The sequence below is a fragment of the Notamacropus eugenii genome, chromosome 2 (genome assembly GCF_028372415.1).
Source record: "Notamacropus eugenii isolate mMacEug1 chromosome 2, mMacEug1.pri_v2, whole genome shotgun sequence".
NCBI classification, from domain to species: Eukaryota; Metazoa; Chordata; class Mammalia; order Diprotodontia; family Macropodidae; genus Notamacropus; species Notamacropus eugenii.
Genome location: NC_092873.1, coordinates 143,166,213 through 143,193,302, shown reverse-complemented (window position 1 = coordinate 143,193,302; position 27,090 = coordinate 143,166,213). Strand labels below are relative to the sequence as shown.

The following is a 27,090-nucleotide window of genomic DNA, read 5'->3' as shown; positions in this document are numbered from 1 at the left end:
TATCAGCTTTCTGTGCTCTGTAATTGGTTTATGTACTAAGACTTGTTTATAGTGCCAGTTTCCAGATCAGAAATCAAAACCCTGGACCATCAAGGAGAAAAATTTTCTCCACACTTGAACATGTCTAGGGCAAATGGGCAACAGGTACATGTCTAAATACTATTATGATATAAGTGAATACCAGATAGTTTTATAAACTATTAAAAAAATTTTATTCTAAGTATTTGCTTTGTTGCAAGGGTCAGGTCACTGGTACAAGTAGAAGAAATTGGTGATCTTATTTTTATAAAATTTGTTTCCATTCATCCATCTGCTGATTTTATTTTTTTTTATAAGAATCAAAAGATCTTTGTAATTTTTATAAGAATCAAAAAGATAGGCTTAAGAATAGTCAGCCAGTCAATATACATTTATTAAGCACCTGTCACAGGCCAGGCACTGTGCTAGGTGCTAAGGATAGATATTCCTTGCAGTCAGGGAACTCACAGTCTAATGGGGAAGAGGACATGCCAACACCTATGTCCAAACAAGATGGGTACAAAAGAAAATGGAAATAATAAGCAGTGTGAAGGTACTAGAATCAAGGGCAATTGGGAAAGGCTTCTAATAAAAGGTAAGATTTTAGCTGGGACTTGAAGCATGCTAAATAAAATAGGAGGCAGAGAGAATTCCAGACATGGAGGACAACCACTGAAAATGCCTGAAGTCAGGAGGTGGAGTGTCTTGTTCAAGAAATAGCAAGGAGACCAGTGTCACTGGATCACAGTGTTGGGGGAGTTAGAAGGACAAGGGGCAGTGGAGTGGTCATCTGCAAAACAACGTGCTGTATGAAGCCCAACGTATGGAGGGTCGTTACCAAATGAAAGAATTAGGAAAGGAGAGAATGACATATTAGCTGAAAAGTATAGGTAAGAATTTAAAAATGAAGAAGAAAAGATATTAAGGGCATAACAATGTGACCAAAGGCATGAAACTAGAAAGTACAAGATGTACCAGAGACAGGGAAATGTTTTGTTGTCTGGAATGCAGAGTATCTGGAAAGGAATCATGAGATAAGGCAAAGGTAGAGTAGTACCTGGTTTTTGAAGGGCCTTGAATGTCAAAAGTTGAAACTTCACTTGGGAGGTAGCAGAGAGCCACTGGAGAATTTTTTCTTTGATTTTAATCTAAACTTAAGGCAGATTTATTTGGCAACTCCATGAAGGTCAGAGTAGAGGGATGAGAGAGTGACAGCAATCAGATTTGTTAGGCAATTTCAGTAGTCATGCCAGGTGAGAATGAGGAACTGTTCTGACTAGAGCTGTTGCAATGGGAATAGAGGGGCTAGGGCACAGAGGTGAGAGGGGTTGTCATAGAATCTCATCGTTAGAGGGGATCTCGGAGATCTTCTGGCTTGACCCTTCAGCCTTCCTGACAAGTTAGTGACATTTAATCTCTGCTTGAAAACCTTCAGTTTTGGGAGAACTCACTGCCTCCCAAGGCATCCCATTTTTTCTTTCTGAATAGCTCTGTTTTTCCTTAAGCTAAGTGGAAATTCTTCGTTCTACATTTAATTGTTTAAATTCAATTCAGTTGTTTAAATTCACTGTGCCTACTGTGTCCCTCTGGCACCAGGGAAAGAAAAACCAAAACTGATAATTCCTTCTCTCTAGAAGCTTAATGGAGGGAATTAATCAACAAGGATTTATTAAGCACTCACTGTATACTGGGCACCTTGCAAGGGACTGTAATACAAAGGTAAAAGTAAGACAATCTCTGCTTTCTATGGGCTTAAATTCTGCTGGGAAAGACATGCAACAAGAGCATATATATATATGTATGATATATGCTATATATGTATGTGTGTGTATGTATGTACACAGAATAATGGAAGGCAGTTGAGGGAGGAAGGACACCAACAATTGTGGGTTTCAGGAAAGACTTTTTATAGGAGCTGGTGCTTAGCTAAGTCTGGAAGGAAATAGATTGGAGGTGAGGAGAGAGTGCCTCCCAGATGTTTGGGACAACTAGAGTAGAAATGGGGTTTTAGATTTGGAGCTGGAAGAGACCTTAGAAGTTATTGAGACCCACCCCCTCATTTTTACAAAGTTGGAAACTGAGGCCCAGAGATGGAGTGACTTACCCAGGGTCCCAAGGCCAGTAAGTATCTGAGAAGGGATTTGGATGAACATTTTACTCACTCCTAGGCTAGTGTTCTATCCATTAGGTACCCTGGTGTTTACTAAAAAAAAACTGAGGCATGGAGAAATTAAGTGACTTGCCTAGTCATACAGCTACTCAAGAAACTATATTAGGCAGGATTTGAACCCAGCTTATTTCTGACTTCAAGTCCAGTGCCCCATTTACGGTGCCCTAACAGAGAGAGTAGGACAGCGAGGATAGTTTGGCTAGATCATAACATGTAGAAAGCTGAGTAATGTGAACCAAGGGAAGAAAAGTGGATGGGGCCAAGTTATGGCTAGTTTTAAAAGCCAAAGAAGCCATAGGAACCACCTGAATTGAGTAGAACAGCAATATGATGAGATCTGCACTTAAGAGAAATCACTTTGTGATTAGTGTATGGAGGATAGATTAGAGTAAGGTGAGACTATCCAAAATAAATCAGCCAGAGATGGGAAAAACTACCCTGTATTTTGCCAAAGAAGATTGTCATACAACATAAACGTTACTTCTTCTGCCTTTGGCACTTTAAAAAGAGCAGTAGAATCTGCCTGGTACAACAAATGTTTATCTAACATGGATGTGGATTTAGTTCCTGTGACAAATTATATTCTTTGAAATTGCCTGCCATAAAATTCCAAAGACAGCTAGGTGGCCCAGTGGATAGAGCTCCAGGCCTAGAGCCAGGAAGACTTGTCTTTGTGAGTTTAAATCCTGTAGGAAATAGAGATTTGTCTGTCATCTCGTAGGGGTGATAGTTGAAACTGTGGGAGTAAATGATATTGCCAAAAGTGGGAGTATTAATGTTTCAAAATCATTATGTTTGGCTTTGGAATACAGATAAATTATACAGTCATATGTATATAATAGTCCTGACATCCATTTCTGGTTTTAATTGACAGTTTAATTTGGTGGGCAGATAACCACAGATAATCTACAAATTTAATGTAGACTATGTACATATAATCCAAAAGCTGACTGTATAATTAAAACGTTGTTGATATGTCTATTCATATATGTATGTATGCTGACATATCTGTGATCAAGATATTCTTGATAGGTTTTCACATGTTAACTGAGTTGAACCAAAGCTATTTGAGGATTAAAAATTAAGCATTGAGCTCCACCAAAAAATTAAATAAAACCCTTACCTACAGTGAGTTGATAACATATTTCACCCAGGTGATATATATGATTTTCTGGGCAGATAGATGGTGGAGTGGATGGAGTGCTGGGTCCTCCAAATCTGGCCTCAGATACTTACTAGCTGGGTAACCCTGGACAAGTCACTTAACCCTATGTACTTCAGTTTCCTCCTCTGTAGAATGAGCTGGAGAAGGAAATGACAAATAGTTCTGGACAAACAGTATCTCTGCCACAAAAATCTCAGATGGAGTCACAAAGAGTTGGGAGCGTTATTTGATGCCAGGATAATTAAAGTGTCTCTGCACTTATTCTAAAGTTGAAAAGAATGCAAACATAAAGAGAATGTTTAATATTCGGAATAAAACATGTGAAGCTTTTTGATCTAAAAGACCTCTGTCTCATAAGTTATAAAGTACCTTCAACTAATCAAATTGTTTCCTTTATCCCAAGGTGTTCCATAAAACAGCCGTCTTTCCTGATGGCCTGGAGATTTCAGCTCCCTCCATAGCAATACAATTCCTTCTGACTATATTCCTAGAGTTCATGTACTCATATTAGCTATCAAAAAGTTCTCATTTCTTGACTGTCACATAGATTAAAATAGTGGACAAAGATGATTAATTTTGTAGTAAAAAGTAAGTTCTCAAAGTCAGATACTAAAATAATTTTTATTGCTGTTCTAGGGAAAGAAGTACCATTGGGATGCAGAAACTCAGGGGTGGATTCTTGGCTCTTTCTTCTATGGCTACATCATCACTCAGATTCCTGGTGGATATGTTGCCAGTAAAGTGGGTGGAAAGCTGCTTTTGGGATTTGGAATTCTTGGTACCTCTTTGCTCACGTTATTGACCCCCGTTGCTGCAGATTTGGGAGTGGGCTTTCTCATTGCAGTCCGAGCCCTAGAAGGACTAGGAGAGGTAAGTAATTTATCATTGCTTCATTCCTCATCCTGCATTCTCTCTTGTTTCCTGAAGATTCCACTGTTCAAGGGTGGGTTCAGCATCCTTTTAAGGTAAAACGGCCATTTGGGGGGTAATATTCTTACTATATGATTTTTTTGAAAAATGTTACTATATGTACTTTTCAATTAACACCAGAGATTGTCTTATCAACTTTATCTATACTGATAAACAATTTGTGTTTTGAAATTCCATTTGTACAATTAAGTTTTATATTTGTTAAACACCTCAGATCCCAAACAAGGACTTCAAACTTTTGTGAAAGTAGAATCATTATTGCTGATTTTTATCAGTTCTTTCTTTCCTTTTCTCACTTCTTTTGTCTTTTTTCATTTAATTCTTCATCTCATTCTTTCCTCTCCCATTTGTCTTAAACATTCTGCAGTCTCCTCCTTTACAAATTTTTGTGCCTTTGGGAAATGTGCCATGCTAGTTGCAGATAGTGATGGGGCAAGTAGGTGGTGAAGTGGATAGAATACCAGGCCTGGGGTCAGAAAGACCTGAATTCAAACCTACCCTCACACACTAACTGGCTGTGTGACTCTCAGTAAGTCATGTAACCCCCTTTGCCTCCATTTCCTCGTTTGTAAAATGAGCTGGAGAAGGAAATGTAAAACTATTCCAGTATCTTTGCCAAGACAACCCCAAATGGGGACATGAAGAGTCAGACGCAACTGAAATGATGCAACAGCAACAGATAATACTTACATGTCTCCAAAAGGCCCTCCTTATAATCTGAATGTGTAGCCTAGGAACTGGAGGGAGAGCCCTGAGGAACTCCTGTAGCTAGTGATAAAGAATGTCATTGCTGCACAGGGCTGTATATTCAAAACCAAACTTGGATTGCTTGTAGGAAAGAAAAAGGGTGACCTTTTTAAAAACTAGAAATTTACTTCCCCATTCACGACAAGAATTCCTCCCCTAGGTGATGACTCTGGAGCTAGATTAGAAGCAGAGCCAGTGGTCTGTGAGGACACTCTCTTCCTTAGGAAGTTATTGACTATAAGAAGTTACTGACTGTAAGACTGTAAGAAAATACATATGTATATATACATGTGCACGTATATATGTGTGTGTATATATATATGTGTGTATATATATATATACATACATACACACTCATACATATGCATAAAACTTTTTTTTTAAGAAGCTCATAGCGGTATCATTTGTCATAACCAAAAGTGGAAACAAAAATATGTCCCCAAAGATTGGGGAATGATATGTGAATAAAATAGAATCTTCTAGCTCTATAAGCAATTATAAATATGCAGTATTCGGAGAAACATGAAAAGATTTTTGCCAGTTGTCACTTAATCTTCCTGGGACTCAGTTTCCTTGTCTATAAAATAAAGAAATTTAACTAAATGACTTCTCAAGTTCTATTACAGCTATAATTCGTTGAACCTCTGTGAATATGTATAAAGTGAGACAGAATGAAGAAAGCAGAATAATATACTTACTGACTTCAAACTGTAACAAAATCAACAGGTAGAGACAACAGAAGTGGTAAAAGACGGTACACTGTGTTAGTACTTCTTAATCAATTTAACTAGTTAGTGCCAATAAGCCAAAACAAATCATAAACAGGTTTTATTGTACTTAGAAGTGTGGCATGCTCCACCAGCAGTTGATGGAGAATGTGTCATTCATAACTTAACAAGGAATATGTATACATTACATGAAATAAAAGAAAGTCGTCCTTCATTAAAATATGGTGGTCAGACAAAGAAATATAGTATACTTGTTTTTTTTAAATAAATTTTATTTTTAATTTATGGAATAAAACAAACATTTCCGTAACATAGTACAATAAAAAAATGATTGTACATGAAACTAGAAATCCTTTATAGTTAATTGAGGTATTTATAATACACAAAATAACTTACTCACTCAAAGTTGTTCTTAAAGCAATATTGCTGTTACTGTAACAGTGCCCTCTTGGTTCTGCTTATTTCTCTTCTTTTTTTCTTTATTTCATTATTTCCATGTTTTTCTAAAATCATCATCTCTTATAGAACAGTAGTATTCGATCATAGTCATATAATACAATTCATTCAGCCATATCCGCATTGATGTGCATCTCTGCAGTTTCTAGCTCTTTGCCATCACAAAAAGAGCTACTATAAACATTTTAGAACATATAGGTTCTTTTCCTATTTCCCTAATTACCAAGTAATGATATTGCTGCACCAAAAGGTATACCCTATGGTTAGTTTAATGACTCTTTGGGCATAATTCCCGATTGCTCTCCAAAATGGTTGGATCATTTCACAATTCCACTAACTGTCAATAAGTGTCCCAATTTTTCCACATCCTCTCCAACACTTGTTACTTTCCCCTTCTATGATGTTAGCCAGTCTGGTAGTATACATGTTAAATGAAAATGTGTATCATTTGCTAAGGAAGTTATCTTCTTAATATAGCTAATTTCACTATATCAAACTGCCTTTCAGGTCAGATGGGAAGGTCATTCTTAGGACTCTGGAATCCTTTACCAACTAAGTCTTTTTATACACATGAGAGGAAAAAAGGAGTTACTAAAGGACACCAGCTGCTGCATCTGGTCTTTTAGTTCATAAGGGATCATATACAGTAAAATGGTTAATACAGAACAAAATGAAGTCAATTATGTTCTTCCAGAAATTCACTTGGCAATAGTATATGTTGGGAAAATTAAATTCCATTTTTTTAACAAAAATCCTTCTTTTGGAACAATTGGTAAACAGTTTTGAGAGTGTGTGGGATGGCTCAGGTCCCTACATAAATCAATTACTCAGAGGCCTCTCAAAGTGATGACAGAAAAGAGATGTATTCGATTCTCGAGAAGCGGGGCCAACCTGTAGGAGTAGGAAAGCCGAAGACAAAGAAAAGGGCAGTGATTTATATAGACCCTAACGCAAGTCCCTCCTCCCCCCACTGACCATTATTCTCATTAGCTGAGAATATGATCTTACATTCTAGACACGAAATCTAACCAATCCTTTTTGAAATGAAGACATTGAGGAATTATGTGAGTTTTGTCCAATCACTGAGACCCTAATGCACTACACAGTTTTATATCCTTATATGGAACTATTCTATTCCAAAAATATTGTAACCTTGAGCCTTTAGGCCTTACCTCACCCCTGGGAGAAGAATTACAATCTGAGAAGTCTTCACTAAACCTATCCCACTCAAGAGGAATGTACTTTTTAAGTAATGGGGTATTATTGGGTGTTTTGTTTGAAAAAGTGTGATTTTTTAAATTAACAAAAATAATTTTTTTCTCCCACCCTCTCCTTACCACTAAAAAAAGAGAAAAAACAAAAACCCCAAGCAAAACAAATTCAAGCATTGGCCATGTCCGTAAAAGATTTCTTGCAGAAGGGGGTGCTTGAGCTGAGTCTTGAAGGAAACTAAGAATTCTGAAATGGGAAGGTGAAAGGGAGAACATTCCTAGATGTGAGAGATAGCCAGTGCAAAGGCATGGAGAAAGAATAAAGAGTAACTAACATGTATAAGGAATAGTAAGAAGGCCACTTTGGGTAGACTGAAGTGTGCATAAAGGACAATAATGTGAGGTGCAGCCAGGTGATACAGTGGATAGAGCATAGGCCCTTAAGTCAGGAAGACCTGAGTTCACATGTGGCCTAGGACACTAACTGTATGATCCTGAGCAAGTCACTTAACCCCAATTGCCTTTAAAAAAGAAAAAAAGACAATAATGTGTAAAGGTCTTTAAATTTCAAACAGAGGAATTTATAGTTGATCCTAAAGGAAATAGGGTCATTGGAGGTTATTGAGTGGAATGACATGATTAAAACTGAACCTCTGAAAATCATTTGGCAGCTATGTGGAGAATGGACTGGCTAAGAAGGAGCAATAGCTCATGCAAGAGGAGGGAGACAAGGGTCTGAATTAGGATAGTTGAAGTCACTAAAATAGAAGGGGGTTGATTAAAAAAATACTGTGAAGGTAGAAAGTATAAGATTTGTCATTCCCCAATTGATAAATGGTCAAAGGATATGAACAGACAATTTTCGGAAGAAGAAATTAAAGATATCTATAATCATATGAAAAAATGCTCTAAATCACTATTGATTAGAGAGATGCAAATCAAAACAACTCTGAGGTACCACATCACACCTATAAGATTGGCAAACATGACAGAACAAGAAAATGATAAATGCTGGAGAGGATGTGGGAGAGTTGGAACACTAACTCATTGTTGGTGGAGCTGCAAGCACATCCAACCATTCTGGAGAGCAATTGGAACTATGCCCAAAGGGCTACAAAAATGTGCATACCCTTTGACCCAGCAATATCGCTACTAGGACTATATCCCCAAGAGATCATAAAAATGGGAAAGGGTCCCACATGTACAAAAATATTTATAGCAGCACTCTATGTAGTTGCCAAAAACTGGAAGTCAGGGGGATGTCCATCAATTGGGGAATGGCTGAATAAATTATGGTATATGAATGTGATGGAGTACTATTGTGCCATAAGAAATGATGAACAAGAAGACTTCAGAGAGGCCTGGAAGGACTTATATGACCTGATGCTGAGTGAAAGGAGCAGAACCAGGAGAACCTTATGCACAGCAACAACCACAGTGTGTGAAAGTTTTTTCTGGTAGACTTAGATTTTTGTAATAACACAAGAACTTCTGAAAAAAAAGAAAAATCCCAATGGTGGACCTCAAGGCAAAATGCCTTCCACACTCAGAGAGAGAAATATGGAAGTCACTCACATAATGTAGCAGATCATGTTTGTGTATGTGTATCTGTTTGTGTATCATGTTCTGATTTGTTATACGGATTCTTTCATTTATCTTAGTCTGACTACATAGCATGACTATAGTGAAAATATACTCAATAGGAAAGTATATGTAGAATCTATACAGAATTGTATGCAGTCGTGGGGAGGGAGGGAGGTAGTGGGGGGTGGGTGGGGAGGGATAAAATCGCAATTGTATGGCAGTGATTGTTAAACATTAAAAAAATAAAAAAAATAAAATTTAAAAAAAAAAAAAAAAAAAAAAAGAAGACTTCAGAGAGGCCTGGAAGGACTTATATGACCTGATGCTGAGTGAAAGGAGCAGAACCAGGAGAACCTTATGCACAGCAACAACCACAGTGTGTGAAAGTTTTTTCTGGTAGACTTAGATTTTTGTAATAACACAAGAACTTCTGAAAAAAAAGAAAAATCCCAATGGTGGACCTCAAGGCAAAATGCCTTCCACACTCAGAGAGAGAAATATGGAAGTCATTCGCAAAATGTAGCAGATCATGTTTGTGTATGTGTATCTGTTTGTGTATCATGTTCTGATTTGTTATACGATTTCTTTCATTTATCTTAGTCTGACTATATAGCATGACTGTAGTGAAAATACACTCAATAGGAAAGTATATGTAGAACCTATACAGAATTGTATACAGTCGTGGGGAGGGAGGGGGGTAGTGGGGGGTAGGTGTGGGGGGGATAAAATCTCAATTGTATGGCAGTGATTGTTAAACATTAAAAAATAAAAAATAAAAAAAAAAGAAAGTATAAGATTTGACAAAGGACTGGGAACTGAGTATATAGTATTTTGGAGTGGAGGCGTAGTGATGTGGGAAGATAATAAGGTCCGTTTTGAGTTTGAGACTAAGGGACATTCAGGTCCAACATCTGGCATTTAGTAATAATCAGACTGGAGGATAGAGATTAGGGCTGGATATATAAGTCTGGGAAGCATTGGTATAGAGATAGTAATTAAATCCACAGAACTGATGAGTTTACTGACATTCCTCCCCAGCTGCTCTCATCTTTCTCCTAAAATTACCTGATACTTATTTTGTATATGCTTATATATGTATGTTGTCTTCTCCAGCTTGATTTTAATAGCTAATATTTGTTTAGTGTTTCATATATGCCAAGCACCGTGACATCTGCACCGCTGTTATTATTATCTCAGTCTTTGATTCAGTTCGGTATTCATGGCTTAGTCAGTGTCCAGAGGCAGGAAGGTGCTACAGTGAATAGTAATGAGTAGAGCACAGGAGCTGGAGTCACAAGACCTGAGTTCAAATCCAGCTTCAGACTCTTACTGGCAAATCATTTAACTTGTTTGCCCCAGGTTCCTCAGCTGTGAAATGGGGATAATCACAGCACCTGTCTCTCAAGGTTGTTGTGATGATCAAATGAGATATTTGCAAAAAGCATTTAGCACAATGCCTGGCACATAGTGGGCACTAGTTAAATGCTTACTCCCTTCCTAATTCCCTAATAAATGCTTTTTTATCCATTCCTTCAGTGCATACTTAATAAATGTTGAGTTTTTAGACCGTACACCAGTGAGCATCTTTTTGCCATAACTTAGACAAACACCCTGACTCTCTTAATAGTTGTAGGATTCATATCATACAAGTACAAATTGGGATTTTGTGTAGATCTCTAGTAAGACACCACACAGAATTTGAGAGTTTGAAGGGACCTCAGTGGCCTGCTAGCCAAACCCATCCTCAAAAAGGGTTCTCCACCATAGTGGTGACAAGTGGTCAGCCAACTGCTGCTTGAAGGCCTTAAGTCGAGGAGGATCCACCGGCTCCCAAGGCAGCCTGTTATCCGTTTGGACAGCTCTGACTCTTAGAGCCTAAATTCACCTTTTTGTAACCTTCATGCATTGCTTCTGGTTCTGGGCTACCCAGGACAAATCTAAACATTTTTCCAGTTGTATGAAAACTGAGATTCCTTTTAAATTGATCACTTTTTTATAAAAAAAAAGTCATAGTAACTCTTTAAAACTTAAGAACAGCTCACCTAGCACTTTCAGAGGTATGGTGTTTTTTTATCATCACCACAACCCTGGGAGGCAGATGCTGTTATTATCCCCATTTTACAGTTGAAGAAATGGGGACAAACAGATAAGGTGCCTTGCCCAGAGTCACACAGCTAGTAAAGCCTGAGGCTGGCTTTGAACTCAGATCTTCCTGACTCCATGCCCAACATTCTTTCTGCTGCACTGCCTTTGGTAAGCAGGTGATTATGTAAGTATGATATTTAAAACTTGGAGAGAATGCACTGGAACCTCATCTATCTGAAATTTCTAGAAACAAATGATATGAAATGATGCCTTTTCTTCCAAGCTGTTGAGGTAAATTTAGTTGCTACATTAACAAAAGGATTGCATTCTGTGGTAATTCCGCGAACAATATAAGATGTATGTCATGGTATTGAACTCAAGGGTGATGTAGTGAGAATCTAATCTGATTTTTATTTCAAGAATTTCTTGAGTAGCTTGTTCGCAGTAGCATTTGTGACTAATAATTAGTACAGGGATACAAACAAAATATCTCTGTATTTCATCCAGAGTTTCTTTTTATTATCCAGGGTGTTACATTTCCTGCCATGCATGCTATGTGGTCTTCTTGGGCTCCTCCTCTTGAAAGAAGCAAACTTCTTAGTATTTCATATGCAGGTAAGATAATTAAATTCCCTTCTAAGAAGCATATCTAAACACACATTTTTTTGGATATGTTGGGATTTGTTGACTATATAATAGTTGTTACAAAGGGAATCCTCCCCCTGCCACCCCAGCAAGAGGAAGGAGAGAAAGATCAATGTTTGTTAGTTGGAGGAGGGGGAAAAGAGAGGGGAGGTAATATGTCTAAAGCACATGGCATGATTTTCACCCCCTTCCTGTTTATGCAGTTTTTCTCTCTATTTAGATACTTAGATGCATTATATCTTAAACTAGTGATTCTCAAATTTTTTGGCCTCAGGACCCCTTTACACAGCTTAAAAATTATTGAGGATCCCAAAGAGCTTTTGTTTATATGGGTTATATCTACCAGTATTTACTATACTTGAAGTTAAGACTGACAATTTTTTTTAATATTTGTTAATATATTTTAAAATGACAATAATAAATCATGTTAATATAAATGACATTTTAATGAAATATGACCGAATTTCCAAAATTAGTGAAAAGAATGGCATTCTTGCACTTGTTTTTGCAAATATCTTTAAGATCTGGTTTAATAGAAAACAGCTAGATTCTCATGTCTGTGTCTATATTCAGTCTGTTGGAATATATTGTTTTTGGTTGAAATATATGAAAAAAAAATCTGCCTCACAAAGATATATAGCTGGAAAATGAATGAATATTTTAATGGGTAAATAATACCTTAGTATTTTTGTGAAAATAGTTTTGACCCCCTAAAAGCAGACAGACCCCCCCCAAAGCACCCTCAAGAGTCCTCCGACCACACTTTGGGAACTGCTACTGTAGTAGATATTTTAATTTACAGGTAAGAAATTATTATACACAAGGACACAAAGGTGAAGCAAAGCATATGCATTAAAAATATGCCTAAATGACCCTTAGTTCCTATTCCACTGATTGCTCTCAGTCATTACTTCTCAAAGGGTATGGCCACCTTGCATGTTTTACTAGATATACATGGCTGTTCCCTGGTCTTCCTACTTATCTTTGCTTCCTAGAATCTCTGGATTCCATTTTCTATGAGAGGCCTTTCAAGGTCCTCCCAGGCAATAATGCCTTCATTTTCAAGCTTGGTGTGTCCTCTGTTAGAATAACAGCTTCTTGAGGCAAGGATTGTTTTGCTTTTTTTTTTGTAATATTCCCAGTGCTTAACAGAGTGCCTGACAACAACAATGACACAAAGACATTATGCTTTTTGATTAATCAGTTTTCTTGTACTTAGATTTTAATCTGTATCAGTAAAAACAGTATCCACTTCATTGAGATTATATACCCTTGAAGTATTCTAGTAAAGAAGGTAAGTGAATGAGGATAGATTCCATATGGGGAATTTAGTTAGAGGACTATTATATTAATCAAGGTTTATTGTAATAGTCAAGAAAAGTAATACAGACCTGAACTCAAGTTGGAAGGGACAAAAGAAAGATTGTGAAGAATGGACAGAACTTAGGAAATCAGTCTTCATGACAGATGAATGAAAGCAAGGATTCAAAGATGACTCTAAGGTTTCAGTCCTGCCTTATTAAAGTAATTAATACTGTACAGGTAAGAATGGCTGAACAAGTTGTGGAATATGATTGTGATGGAATACTGTTGTGCTATAAGAAAGGATGAGCAAGATGATTTCAGAAAAACCTGAAGACTTACACAAACTGATACAAAGTGAAGTGAGCAGAACTAGGAGAACATTGTACATAGTAACACAAATACGATGATAAACTATGAATGACAGCTATTTTCAGCAATACTTTTTTTTAAATTTTATTTCTTTTCAGTTTCCAACATTCATTTCCACAAAATTTTGAATTTCAGATTTTCTTCCCCACCTCCCCCCCATCCCAGGATAGCATGTATTTTGATTCCCCTTTCTTCCAATCTACCCTCCCTTCTATCATCCCCACTCTTATATGTATATTTTGCTTATATATCTTATTTCCTAGTTGCATAAGCAATTTTTAACATTCATTTGTAAAGCTTTGAGTTCCACATTATCTCCATTCCTCCTTCTCCACCCACCTTCATGGAGAAGGCAAGCAATATGATATAGATTGTACATATGTAGTCATGCAAAACACTTCCATAACAGTCATATTGTGAAAGACTATATTTCCCTTTATCCTGTCCCACCCTCCATTTATTGTATTCTCTCCTTTGACCTATCCCTCTACCAAAGTGTTTGCTTCCGATTACCTCTTTCCTGAATCTGTTGTTCCTTCTATTATTTTTTTCAGCAATACAAAAATCCAAGATAATTCTAAAGAAACTATGATGAAAAATGCTATCCATCTCCAGAGAAAGAACTGATGGAACGTGAATACAGATCTAAGCATGTTTTTTTTTTACTCACTTTATTTTTCTTGGGTTTTTTTGGTCTGTGTTTGCTTTCATAACAGCACTAATATGGAAATATACATGATAGCACATGTATAACCTTTATCAAATTGCTTGCCTTCTTAATTAGGTGAGAAAGAAGGGAGGGTGGGAAAGAATTTGGATCTCAACATTGTAAAAACAAAGGTTAATATTACTTTTACGTGTAACTAGAAAAATTAAATATTAACATTTTAAAAAATAATGTACAAGTAAGCTAATGAAGAAAAGGGACTATTTCACTTTTGCCATTACATTCCAAAATCTAGCACATTTCCTTAATTTTTAGCTGTTTATTGAATTTGAAGGAGCATATTTTTCAGGGGAGGAAGAGTTTGGTTTTTAATATGTTTAATTTGAAATGTTAATGGGAAATCAAGATGGAACTGTTTAATAGTCAATTTGGCTTAACATCATAAGGTCTGAAAGTTGGACAAGTTCCTAAGGATCCGCTAGTCCAAGCTCATCATTTCCTAAATGAGGAAATTGATGCATAGAGAGGTTGTAACTTGACCAAGGTCACACAGATATTAAGTGGCAGAGCTAATATTTAAACTTGTCAGTGCAAAAATTTTTTCAACACTCCCAAAAGAAGACAGGGACACCAATGAAAAAATTATCTATTCCAGACCTTATGAGAGAAATTGGAACTGTAGATATAGATTTTAGAGTTACAGTCAAAGAAATCACAGTTGAAACTACATATGAGTGAATGAGATCACCAAGAAAGAATGTGTATGATGACAAAAGAAGAGAGTTTCAGGCAGAATTTTGAAAAATGTCAGGTTTTAAAGTGTGAAAAAAAGAAGAAAAACCAGTTAAGGAGACATAGTTCTCAGAGAGAATCTATAGAATGCAGCATTTTGGAAACTGAGGGAAGCAGAAATATTAAGAAGTAGTGGACAACAGTGCCAAATGCTGCAAAAAGATTGGATTTGGCACTTAATATCCATTAGAAAATTATTTGTGACATTTCAGAAAGTGGTAACCGCATTCCATCTTTGATCTTTTGACACTACTGTTTTGTTATTTCTCGAGGATTTACAATTGGTTCTGCAGTCATATCTGCAAGATTTTTTCCATGTCATGTTCATTTGGGTCAGAAGATAAAAAGTCATTTAAAATGACTTGTTAAATTGTTAAAAAACAACAATAAACAGCAAAACATATAATAATATATAATAATAATGAACAGCAACAAAATTTACTGGGCATTAGGTGAATCCAAAAAAGCAAACTTGTATTCATGCTAGTAAATAAAACAAAAACAAAACTTTACAACATACAAGTTAAACAAACAAGCTGTATGATACTAAAAGACCACATGGACAACAAACCATATCATTATTAAGCATCAGGAAAACAATATAATCATACTAATAACAGACTGAAATACCACATCAATATCAGTAGGTGCAAAGTATAATACTTAACTCTGCCAAAGAGCTTACAAAGCCAAACAAGTTGTGTCCACTTTTAAAATCCACTTTTTAACATGTTAAGATATTTTACCTATTTCTCCTCTAGTTCTATTCACACCATCCAACAATAGGGGAAGAAGCAGCAGTTGACCCAAGCACAAAGCTCCAATCCAGAAACTCAAGGTAGAGATAAGAGTAGATAAAAGAAAATGCCAAATTTGAAAGTGTTTGACAAGTTATCTAATGTGGATAAGAAGAGAGCCTAAATGATAGTACAATTTGGTGGACTCATAGTTGGTTGAACAGTTAGCCCCAGGAGTTACTTAGGAGATTGGTGCCAACCTCTGACGGGGCAAGTCTCTTGTGTGGTACCATAGGAGTCTCTGTCTTAGCCTTGTCATGATCAACATTTTTATTTTATTCAAACCCTTGGATGAAGGTAAAGATGGCATGCTTACCAAAACCTCAGATGGAAGGAATATTCACTATGTTTAATGACAGAATCAAGATATTTTTAAAAACCATAAGCTGGAATAATGGACTAAATCTAATAAAAATGAAATTTAATAAGAGAAAAAGAAGAAGAAAATGGCAAGCACAATGAAAAGACACTGTAGACTAAGTAAAACCCATTAGGTAAAGCCAGAGAAAAAATATCCTGGCCTCAAGGACTGCAGTCGGAGTTCATTAGTTCTCTCTCTGAAGCTTAATCATATTGTCCATCATGGGTCCTTTGGAATTGTCTTGACCCATTGTCTTGATCAGAGTAACCCAGTCTTGTACAATATTGCTATTATTCTGTGTGATGTTCTTGTTTTGCTCACTTCACTCCGCATCAGTTAAGTCTTCCCAGGTTTTTCTGAACCCATCCTGCTCTTATTTTGTATAGCTCAATAGTATTCCCTCACAATCTTACACCACAGCCTGTTCAGCCATTCACCAGTCCCCTTGATTTCCAGTTCTTTGCCACCACGAAAAGAGTTGCTATAAATATTTTTGTACAAATGGATCCTTTTCCCTTTTCTTTGATCTCTTTGGGATGCAGACATCGTAGTGGTATTGCTGGATCAAAGGGGATGCACATTTTTGTAGCCCTCTAGACATAGTTCCCAATTGTTCTCCACAGTTGGACAAGTTCACAACACCACCAACAGGGTGCCAATTTTTCCAAATCCACTCCAGCATTGTCATTTTCCTTTTCTGTCATCTTAGCTAAGCTGGTATGACAGGTGTGAGGTGGTCTCTCAGAATTGCTTTAATGTACATTTCCCTAATCAGTAGGGATTTAGAGCATTTTTCATGTGGTTATTAATAGCTTTGACTTCTTCTAAAAATACCTGTTCATATCCTTTGACCATTTATCAATTGAGAAATGGCTCGTTTTTATAAATTTGTCTCATTTCCCTATATCCTTGAAAAATGAGGCCTCTGTCAGAAAAACCTGCTGTGAAATTTTTTTCTCAGTTTTCTGTTTTGCATCTAATTGTGGTTGAATTAATTTTGGTTAGCACATAGGCTTTTAATAAACACTTGCTGACTGAATCTCTGCCTTTGTTAAGAGCAGTTAAGGGATCTTCTTCACTTATGATTACCTGTTGACACCTTCAGTGAATTTTGTTCTACCCTTTTTTGTTTAAATCACTTTCATTGGTAGACAATGCAGAAACAAAGTAGGAGAGGGCTCTTCTGTTTTTCTGCAATGTGCTAACCTTTTTGTCTAAATGGATGGTTTCTCCCAAACCTGATCATTTACTCTTAACATTACTATAATGCCTTTTTCTTGCCTAGGTGCACAGCTTGGAACAGTCATCTCACTTCCACTATCTGGAATAATTTGTTTCTATATGAATTGGACTTATGTCTTCTACTTTTTTGGTAAGCTTATTCTAAACATAAATGTTTTTTAAAAACATAGAATATGTTAATATTCTTAATGTCTTAATAGAAGATTTATGGCATAGTACATAGAGGGGTGGCTTTGGAATCATAGCACCTGAGTTCAAGCGCTGCTTCTTACATAAAAATAATGGCTGTGTGACCTTGGGCAAGTCACTTAAGTTCTCAGTGCCTCAGGCAACTCTGATACTAGAAATTAAAGACAGGTTGCAGATTTGTAGTGGTGGAGGAAGTTTTTACGCCGACTTCCCCATAAGGATGAATTAACAGATCCAAGCCTACTTCCCTTCACAAAAAACAACAAAAGTGGTATACGCACCTTAAAATAGAGTGTGGCAGAAACTTCGAATTTGGTAAGAATTTGACAACTAGAATAGAAATTTTAACCCATTAATAAAATAGTCAACTACTAGAGCCAAAACAATTCCCAGAAAAACTCAGAGGTAACTCCTTCTTCAGGTTTTTGTAGTATGCATCTCTTGAAGTTATCTGGTAAAGAGTTGTACCAGTTTTAAAGTAATGATCTGAAACTTAAGAGAAAAAACCCTACACCTAACTTTTCAAGTTTTAATCATTAAGTAAGTCTGAGCAAAAATTATAATAATACTTATACAAAGTACTGCTGCATAATTCTTCTTTATATTTTTAATTCTTTTCCATCTTTGCTCAAAACTTTCTATTAAAATTCTGGTGGCAAGATTGTACACATTTTTCAATAATGAAGTTATACCAAAAATATTTCTATTCTAAGGCCTTAATATTTATGTATATAAGAATAAAAACAGGAAATATGCCTACAGTTAGTTACCTAGCATTTATTAAGCACCTACTTATTCTGTGCCAGGCTTTGTGCTAATCCCAGGAAGTACAGTCCTTGCTTTGGGGAAGCACAGGGAAGATAACATGAAGACAGCTATGTACAAATATTCTATATACAGGATAATTTGTTGTAGTCTTGGATTAAGGAACACTGGGAAAGACTTTTTACAGAAAGTGAGACTTTACCTGAGACTTGAAGGAATCCAGTGATGCCAGGAGGCCAAGACAAATAGGAAGAAAATTCCAGTGATAGGGGACCAACAGTGAAGATACCATGTGTCCTCTGTGAGGACCAACAAGGAGGCCAGTGCCACTGGATCACAGAGAATATGGAGGACAATAAAGTATAACAAGACTGGAAATGTAGAATGGGGCTAGATTACAAGGGGCTTCAAAAGCCAGACAGAGGATTTTATATTTGGTTCTGGAAGTAATAAGGAGCCACTGGATTTTATTTAATAGGGAGCTGATATAGTCACACCTGCATTTTAGGAAGACTAGTGTGATAGTTCAGTGGACATGGACTGTGACAGGACTTGAAGCAGGGAGAACAACCAGCAGGCTATTACACTAGTACAGGCATGAGGTGATGAGGACCTGTACAAGGGTATCAGAGAGGGCCCTGCCTACACAAGTGATGTTACAAAGGAAAAATCATTAAGTCTTGGCTACAGATTGGATAGTGGGTGTGGGGGAACCAAGAGTGAGGAGTCAAGGATGACTTCTGAGTGACTGGGTAGGTAGCAGTACTCCTCACAGTAATAGGGAAATTTAAGAAGAAGGGAGAGTTGGGGGGATAAAGAGAAGTTCAGTTTTGAGTATGTCATGTTTAAGATTTCTGTGGGATATCCAGTTTGAGATGTCCAGTAGTCAGTTGGAGATAAGACTTTCAACAGAAAGGTGTGGGCTGTATAAGTAGATTTGAGAATTATCAACACAGAAATGATCATTGAAACTAAGAGGGCTACTGAGATCACCAAACGAATAGTATAGATGGAGAATAAACAAGAGCTCTAGACAGAGCCTTTGGGGACTTCCATTATTAGACTAGAAAAGACAGAGGTCACAAAGAAGTCAGAAAGGTAGGAGGAGATAGTATAGATCAGAATTTCCCAAACTTATTTGGCCTGTCGCACACTTTAAAAAAAATTACTTGGTGTTCCCCTGGAAATCTAGTTTCTTTAACCCCTTAATGGTTTTGGGTGATTTGGGGGGGGATTTGTGCATTTCAAAAAATTATAAAATATTTTTAACTGCATCTTAAATTTAATAATTTATTATAAATTTGTGGGGGTTTTCCTGCATTGAAATTTTAATGATGTAATATCACATCATGTAACCATATAGTTTATCATATTGTAAACAAGTCATTACATGCCCATATTTCTACCAGTGCATTCTGGACTTCCTACCACACTCACTGTAGCAGTAAGTACCCTGGCATACACAGGAGGGCCTGCTGCACAAGTTCTTAGATCTGCTTTTCTAAAAGGAAAGCAACTTTTGAGAGGTCAACAGTCACTTTAATCAAACACATATACCAACAGAGAAAATAGAAGCAGGACCAACAGACAGGGCTTCCAGCTGTCTGACCATAGGCAATATATGCATCATTACCAGAGAGAGAAGCACCAACATGTGGGTATTCAAAGCTGGGGGGTCTCTTGAAAAGGCTGCCCAGAGTCTCATCTGGCAGACAGACCTTCTTCCAAAAACTAAGCCCCAAAGCAAAACCTCACCTTAGAATATAAATACTCTTTTCAGAGCCAGAGGGCAGGACCTCTCTTGACCCATTGCCTCACCAGAAGTCAGCAAAAGGTGTGGGCCCCCATACAAAACAAGCCTCCCTCAATAGCCCCACCTGAGGCCTATTAATGGGCTGGGAAGATTTTTAATTCCCATTATACCTACCAGCACTTGCTTGTGAAGACTTTTCAACAAACTGACCACTGATTGGTTATAACTTGCATTTTGTGTGTTTATTTGGAAAATAATGTAATCATTACAACTTTAACACCAGATGAAACATGTACGAATGGTTTTTCAAAATTTTCTTACCTTCTCTTCTTTCCTTATGCTTCCACCACCCCCCTTATTTTTATTCAGCACCTCCCAATCGTACCTCTGGATCTTTCCACCAATCCCAGGGGGCAGCATCACCCACTTTGGGAACATGTCTCAGATAGAGTAGTGCCACAGAACGTAGAAGAAAGAATCAAGAAGAAGGGTCTTATTAATAATATCAAAATCTGCAGAGAGGTCCAGTAGGATAAAGATTGAGAAAAAGACATTAACTCTGGCAAATAAATGATCATTAGTAACTTTGGAAAGAGTAGTTTCAGTCCAATGATAAAGTCAGAAGCCAGACTGCAAAGTGTCAAGAGAGTAAGAGGAAAGGAAATGGAGGTACCCACTGTAGGTGGCCTCAAGGAGTTTAGCCACAAAAGGGAGGAGAGATACAGGACAAGAGCTATCAGGGATAGATGGATCAAGTGAGGGCTTTTTTGAGGATGGCAGAGATGTGAACATGTTTGTAAACATCAGGGAAGCAGTACATAGACAAAAGGAGATTGAAGATTAGTGAGAGAGTAATGATGATAGAGGGGGCAATCTATCAGAGCAGACAGGTAAAATGGAATCACTTGTGCACATAGAAGAATGTACCATACATAGCAAGGAGAAGAGCTACCTCTTCATGTGAGACAAGGGTGAAGGAGGGGGTAGTAACTGGAGCCTTCTGAATGATGTCAAGTGAAGAGCAGAGGAGAAGGCAGACCTCTGCTAATGGCCTTATTTTTTTTGCAGTGAAATATGAAGCAAGGTTCTGAGTTCAGAAGGTGACTGTAGGAAGAGCCATGGGAGGTTTGAGAAGGGGTGAAATGGTTTGGAAAAGATAATGTGGGATAGTGAATCAATTAGAGAAGTGCAAAAAGATTGCCTTGCTGCAGTGATCCAGTTGAGATTATGTGACGTAAACTTGTACTGGACCCAGTCAACATAGTTTCATGATTTTCTCCAGCTTTTTTTTTTTTTAATCAAAAACCCAGAAACTTTAGGTATAGTCTGGAAATTTTTTCAGGAAATCATTTCAGCTGACAGACTTTGTCCATGTGAGTTGTGCTTGGAAGCTCTTTCCCTTTTCTATAATTGTTATAGGAAATGATACATTTCTAAAAATTAACCTCACAAAGGGGCTGAGGGAAATGACTATGAAATACCATCTATTCTGACACCACGAACTTAAGAATGAATGAAAAAATTATGAATTTACTATATGTTACCTGTAGCATGTAAAATTGTCCTCAAGGAGCTCACATTCTAATAAGGATAATGACGGGGGTGAAATTTGCGTTGGACCCCTAAAAGGAAAAGACCATGTCTTTGAGACCTGGACCCCAAAGCCCCTGAACCAAGCCTGTGGTGTTCCATCTTGCCCATAACACAGGTAACCAGTCTAGCAGTGCTGGGAACCCTGAAATTCAAGAGCAGAAGGCACAGGTTCTGCCTCAAAAGAATTCGACCACTCAAGTCTCCTTCCAGGCAGAGACAAGGTTTAATGCTCCGATTTTAAGGATCTGGGCAGTTTAATGGGGGCAAGATAACCCTTTTACACAGAAAAACTGTGGGAAGCTCTGGATGTGATCGAGGCCAACATCCTGGGGTGGGGCCAAGTACAGACAAGGACAGCCATCGAAAGGGCAGTTAAAAGGATTATTGACTGGGATGAGCCATGCCTCAGGTGAATGCCAGACTTGGCTCAAGGCCCAGGTCCCAAAGACATGGTCTTTTCCTTTTAGGGGTCCAGCACAAATCCCATTCCCATCAGTTTCATGTTGATAGTTTCAGTGATTAATGGTAACATCTTGTGAAACAGGTTGTTTTTTCATTACTTGAATTAATTCTTTTTATCCCTTTATACTAAATGTTTCACTATATGTAGTTATATAATTTAAACTTTCCTTTCAATTTTAAGGTGGTCTTGGAATACTTTGGTTCATTTTATGGATCTGGTTGGTTAGTGATACACCAGAAACTCACAAGACAATCTCTCTTTCGGAAAAGGAATACATTCTTTGTACACTGAAAGATCAGGTATGGACTTTTAGCACATTGTGGCTTGACTGTTAAAGAGGAAAGTAAGTTTTGGCTTTGTGTTGACACAGTTTACATTGATATTTCCGTTAAAACCAGCCTGAGCAGGTGAACTAAAAGTAGTAAGTATGGTTTTGTTGTGATATATATTAAAGCAGCTGTCATTCTATCAGAATCTTGCAAATTTACCATTGTAAATAGGAAATTAACTACAGTATAACTGAAAAGAAGCTTATTGACTAAATTCTAAACTTTTGTTCTTTTAAATTCTAACCTTAGCTGATTGCTTGAAGCGTATTTGTTTATTGTATGTTGGTGTTATTTAAATAAAAACAACACAAAAGGAAGTAATATATTCCATGAAGATTTTCAGTCTGTATTTTCTTGGAAAAAATTTTTTTAATCTCATTGTTATAAAGAAAACCCCAGACTCAATTCCTAAAACTGGTGCCTCAGAGTTTCTTTATTGGAAAGGTTGAAGTGCATTCCCCTTCAATTCTCGAGAAGCAGGAACACCTCTGTAAGAAGGGAGAGGGCACTGAATATAGAAGCAAGAGCTTGCCAAATACAGAAGTGAGATCAGGCTTTATAGGGTTAAAAATCCTAACTCCTCCCTTCTGGATCAGGATTGGTCCTAATCCTTCCAGGTAACAATCTTCCTTATATGTTCTTGACATGTTTCTCTTCATCATGCATCGTGTGTTCCTCTAATAAGGCTCTGATTTAATGCGGGGAGTTTCCCATTATATGCAGAAGGTTAATTAAGCATGCTCTGTAGTAAGAAAATGACTGACTGTTCATGACTCCAAACTGGCTTGGTCTGCTCTGCTTCGGGCCCTAAGTTTATGGTTTCTGAGCCTTTTCAATTTGCTGCTGATTGGCTGATGACTTTTATCTAAGCAACTTCTGTTTCCCCCAAGACTGAAGTTCGATGATTTTAACAGTATGGAAACAACTACTTCATATCTCTCATAATTATTGTGAGAAAAGAGCCCCCAACTGTGAGAAACATGCTCACCTTAAACAAAGAACAATACTTGTTATGAAATCAGGAAAGCTTTTATTAATTTTTACATTCATTCCCCCTGAATGGATGGGTAGCTCCTAGGGGAGTGCTACAATTATTCAGACCAATGCAAGCCCCTTTATACTGTTCCAAATTGGAATCTCCCGCCTCACCATCCGTTGGCTAAATGAGGCCTCCTGAACACCTCACTTCATGTTTTTCCTGACAGGCTTCTCTCAAACAGCTTGTCAAGCCTACACATAAATTTCTGACCTTTTACCTGACCATGCTAGGTCACAATTCTGATTAGCTGCTATCACTTAAAGCTGGGAAGAGTTTTAACCCTGCGAAAACATAATTTCTTCTTTTGTCTCCCACACATTAACTTTGTAACATTTATTTACTAATAGGATATTGTCACTTGAGAGTCCTAGCTGGACAAGCCTTTGTGATGCTGATATTACCAACAGAACAAATTCTTTATTACCTTTTTTGTTGTTGTTCCATCCTTGGTTTCAAAGAGGACCAGTGATCACAAGGGTGATGTCTTAACTTGGGAATAAATTGGATTTAAGTGAGGCAGAGTTGTGGTCACTGATCAGCTTCACTTTTTCTTCTAAATCAAGGTTATTTCTCTAACCTCTGTCTCTCTCTGAAGCAAGATTCATTCAGTGACTAAGGGCTAGGCAAGAATTGAGACAAAAGATGGCCAAATTTACCATCACAAAAATATCAGTCTGGAAGGGGAAGACTCAGAGTTCCTGGAACAGAAAAATTGCTGTTTACCCTCATCCTACACCATCAGTATTTAAACAGTGAGCCACAAAGGCTTGGGCTGGCCATTCAACGAAAGCCCAGTGATTTGGGTGTAAAAGTGTAGTCAAGTAGCTCCATCTGAAACACAATGGGCAGTGGGCTGTCCAGGGAAATGTGCTAAAGCAGCATCCACCTCATTATCAATGTGTACATCCCTGGAAAGTACACTACCAGGGGAAGTGAACTTATCCACAGCATTTAAAACATTTCCATTTGCTGTAACTGATGGTTCCACGTATGGATGGTGCGGTGGTGGCTGACAGAGCACCTGTGTTTTCTTGGTATTAATTATTAGGCCAAAATCAGAACAGGCAATAAAGAATTGATCCATATTTTGTTGTATCTCAGCTTTTTTTTTTAGTTAAGTTATTTTATTTGTTTTCAGAGTTCAACAGTCACTTCCATATATCTTAGACTTTTTCTCCTCCCTCCCTTTCATTGCCCCCTCCCTCCCCACTCCCTTTCTGAAACTGTGTACAATCTTATATAGGTTCTACATATACATTCCTATTAAATACATGTTCCATAGAACAATTAAAATGAATGGGAGAAACCATAAAACAAAACAAAACACGATAGAAAAGAAAATGGTCTGTTTCTATCTGTCATCCAATTCCATAGTTCTTTCTCTGGATGTGGAAGGCATTTTGCCTCAAAAGTCCATTGGAAGTTTTTTAAATCCATGCATTTCAATGAAGTACTAAGTCTACCAGAAAAATTCCTCACACATTGTGGTTGTTCCTGTGTACGAAGTTCTCCTGGTTCTGCTCATTTCACTTAGCATCAGTTCATATAAGTCTCCCAGGCTTTTCTGAAGTCTTCCTGTTCATCATTTCTCATAGCACAATAGTATTCCATTACATTCATATACTACAACTTGTTCAGTCATCCCCTTGATTTCCAGTTTTTGGCCGCCACAAACAGCGCTGCTATAAATATTTTTTACATGTGGGACCCTTTCCCATTTCTATGATCTCTTTGGAATAGAGTCCCAGAAGCGATACTGCTGGATCAAAGAGTATGTACATTTCTGTAGCCCTTTGGGCATAGTTTCAAATTGCTCTCCAGAATGGTTGGATCAAGTCACAGCTCCACCAGCAATGAATTAGTGTTCCAACTCTCCCACATCTTCTCCAGCATTTATCATCTTCCTGCTTTGTCATGTCAGCCAGTCTGATAGGTATGATGTGGTACCTCAGAGTTGTTTTGATTTGCATCTCTCTAATCAATAGTGATTTATAGCATTTTTTCATATGACTTTAGATAGCTTTAATTTCTTCCTCTGAAAATTCCCTGTTCATATCCTTTGATCATTTATCAATTGGGGAATGATTTTTATTCTTGTACATTTGACTCAGTTCTCTGTATATTTTAGAAATGAGGCCTTTATCACAGACAAATATTCTTTCCCAGTTTTCTGCTTCCCTCCTAATGCTGATTGCATTGGGTTTGTTTTTGCAAAAACTTTTCAATTTTATGTAATCAAAATTATCCATTTTATACTTCATAATATTCTCTTTTGTTAGGTTATAAATTTCTCCATTCTCCATAAATCTGACAAATACACTATTCCTTGCTTCCCTGATTTGTTTATAGTATCAGTCTTTATGCCTAGATCATGTATCCATTTGGACTTTATTCTTGTGTACAGTTTCAGGCATTGGTCTATGCCCAGTTTCCGCCACACTGTTATCCAGTTTTCCCAGCAATTTTTTTCAGACAGTGAGTTCTTATCCCAGAAGCTAGGATCCTTGGGTTTATCAAACAGTAGATTGCTATATTCATTGACTACTGTGTCTTGAATACCTAATCTATTCTACTGGTCTACCCCTCTATTTCTTAGCCAGTACCAAGTGGTTTTGATGATTGCTGCTTTATAATACAATTTGAGATCTGGTAGGGCTAGGCCACCTTCCCTAGCATTTCTTTTCATTAGTTGCCTTGATATTCCTGGACCTTTTGTTCTCTCAGATGAATTTTGATATTTTTTCTAGCTCAGCTTTAGAGGCTACATTAAGTGCACAATAATTTGCAAATAGAAAATTGTGCACCAACACTCCCTCCACTTTGGTCTTAGCCTGTAGTCTTTTCAAGTTAAAGAATTTATCATCAGTGCCTAGCTGACCTTGGGGTATTTTCTAGGGATGTACACATTGATAATGAGGTTGACGCACACATTGCCAGAGATAGCATGGTGTTTGGAAGACTCCAAAGGAAAGTATGGGAGAGAAGAGGTATTAGACTGACTACTAAACTGAAGGTCTACAGAGCTGTTGTGCTGACCTCATTGTTGTATGCCTGTGAAACCTGGACTTCATACTAGCACCATGCCAGGAAACTAGAATGCTTCCATTTAAATTGTCTTGAGAAGATTTTGAAGATCACCTGGCAAGATAAGATACCAGACACTGAGGTCCTTTCTCAACTAAACTGTCAAGCATTCAAACTATGCTTCAGAGAGCACAACTCCGATGGGCTGGCCACATTGTTCAAATGCCAAATGTACACTTGCCAAAAAGACTTATTTTATGGAGAACTCACACAGGGTAAGCATTCAAATGGTGGTCAGAAGAAGTGATACAAGGACACTCTCAAGATCTCTCTTAAGAACTTTGGAACTGATTGCGTGATAGGGACACACTGTCACAGGACTGCTCATCGTGGCATGCCCACATCAGAGAAGGTGCTGTGCTTTATGAGCGAAGCAGAATTGAAACAGCTCAAAGGAAATGCAAGATGCACAAATTTAGAGAATCCACCCCAAATGTTCACATGGTCTACTTGTGCCAATCTGTGGTAGAACATTCCGAGCTTGGCCTGATCAGCCATAGCTGGACACGCTGAAATTTGACTCTAGCATAGTGGTGTCATTTTGGTCCTCTTTGAGAACAAAGGACAGCAACCAACTGAAGCAGCACCTTACTCAAGTCATTC

At 37.5% G+C, this 27,090-nt stretch overlaps 1 protein-coding gene across 4 annotated transcripts in view; it reads left to right on the top strand.

The window, feature by feature from the left end:
* The window catches only part of SLC17A5 (solute carrier family 17 member 5), a 64,684-nt gene that overhangs the window by 5,202 nt on the left and 32,392 nt on the right, over positions 1-27,090 (top strand). For all 4 annotated transcript variants that reach the window (XM_072642616.1, XM_072642619.1, XM_072642618.1 and 1 more), the window contains 4 exons: positions 3,990-4,223; positions 11,622-11,709; positions 17,316-17,402; positions 22,216-22,334. In XM_072642616.1, the coding sequence (XP_072498717.1) occupies positions 3,990-4,223; positions 11,622-11,709; positions 17,316-17,402; positions 22,216-22,334 (528 nt within the window). The remainder of the gene's footprint in view (positions 1-3,989; positions 4,224-11,621; positions 11,710-17,315; positions 17,403-22,215; positions 22,335-27,090) is intronic.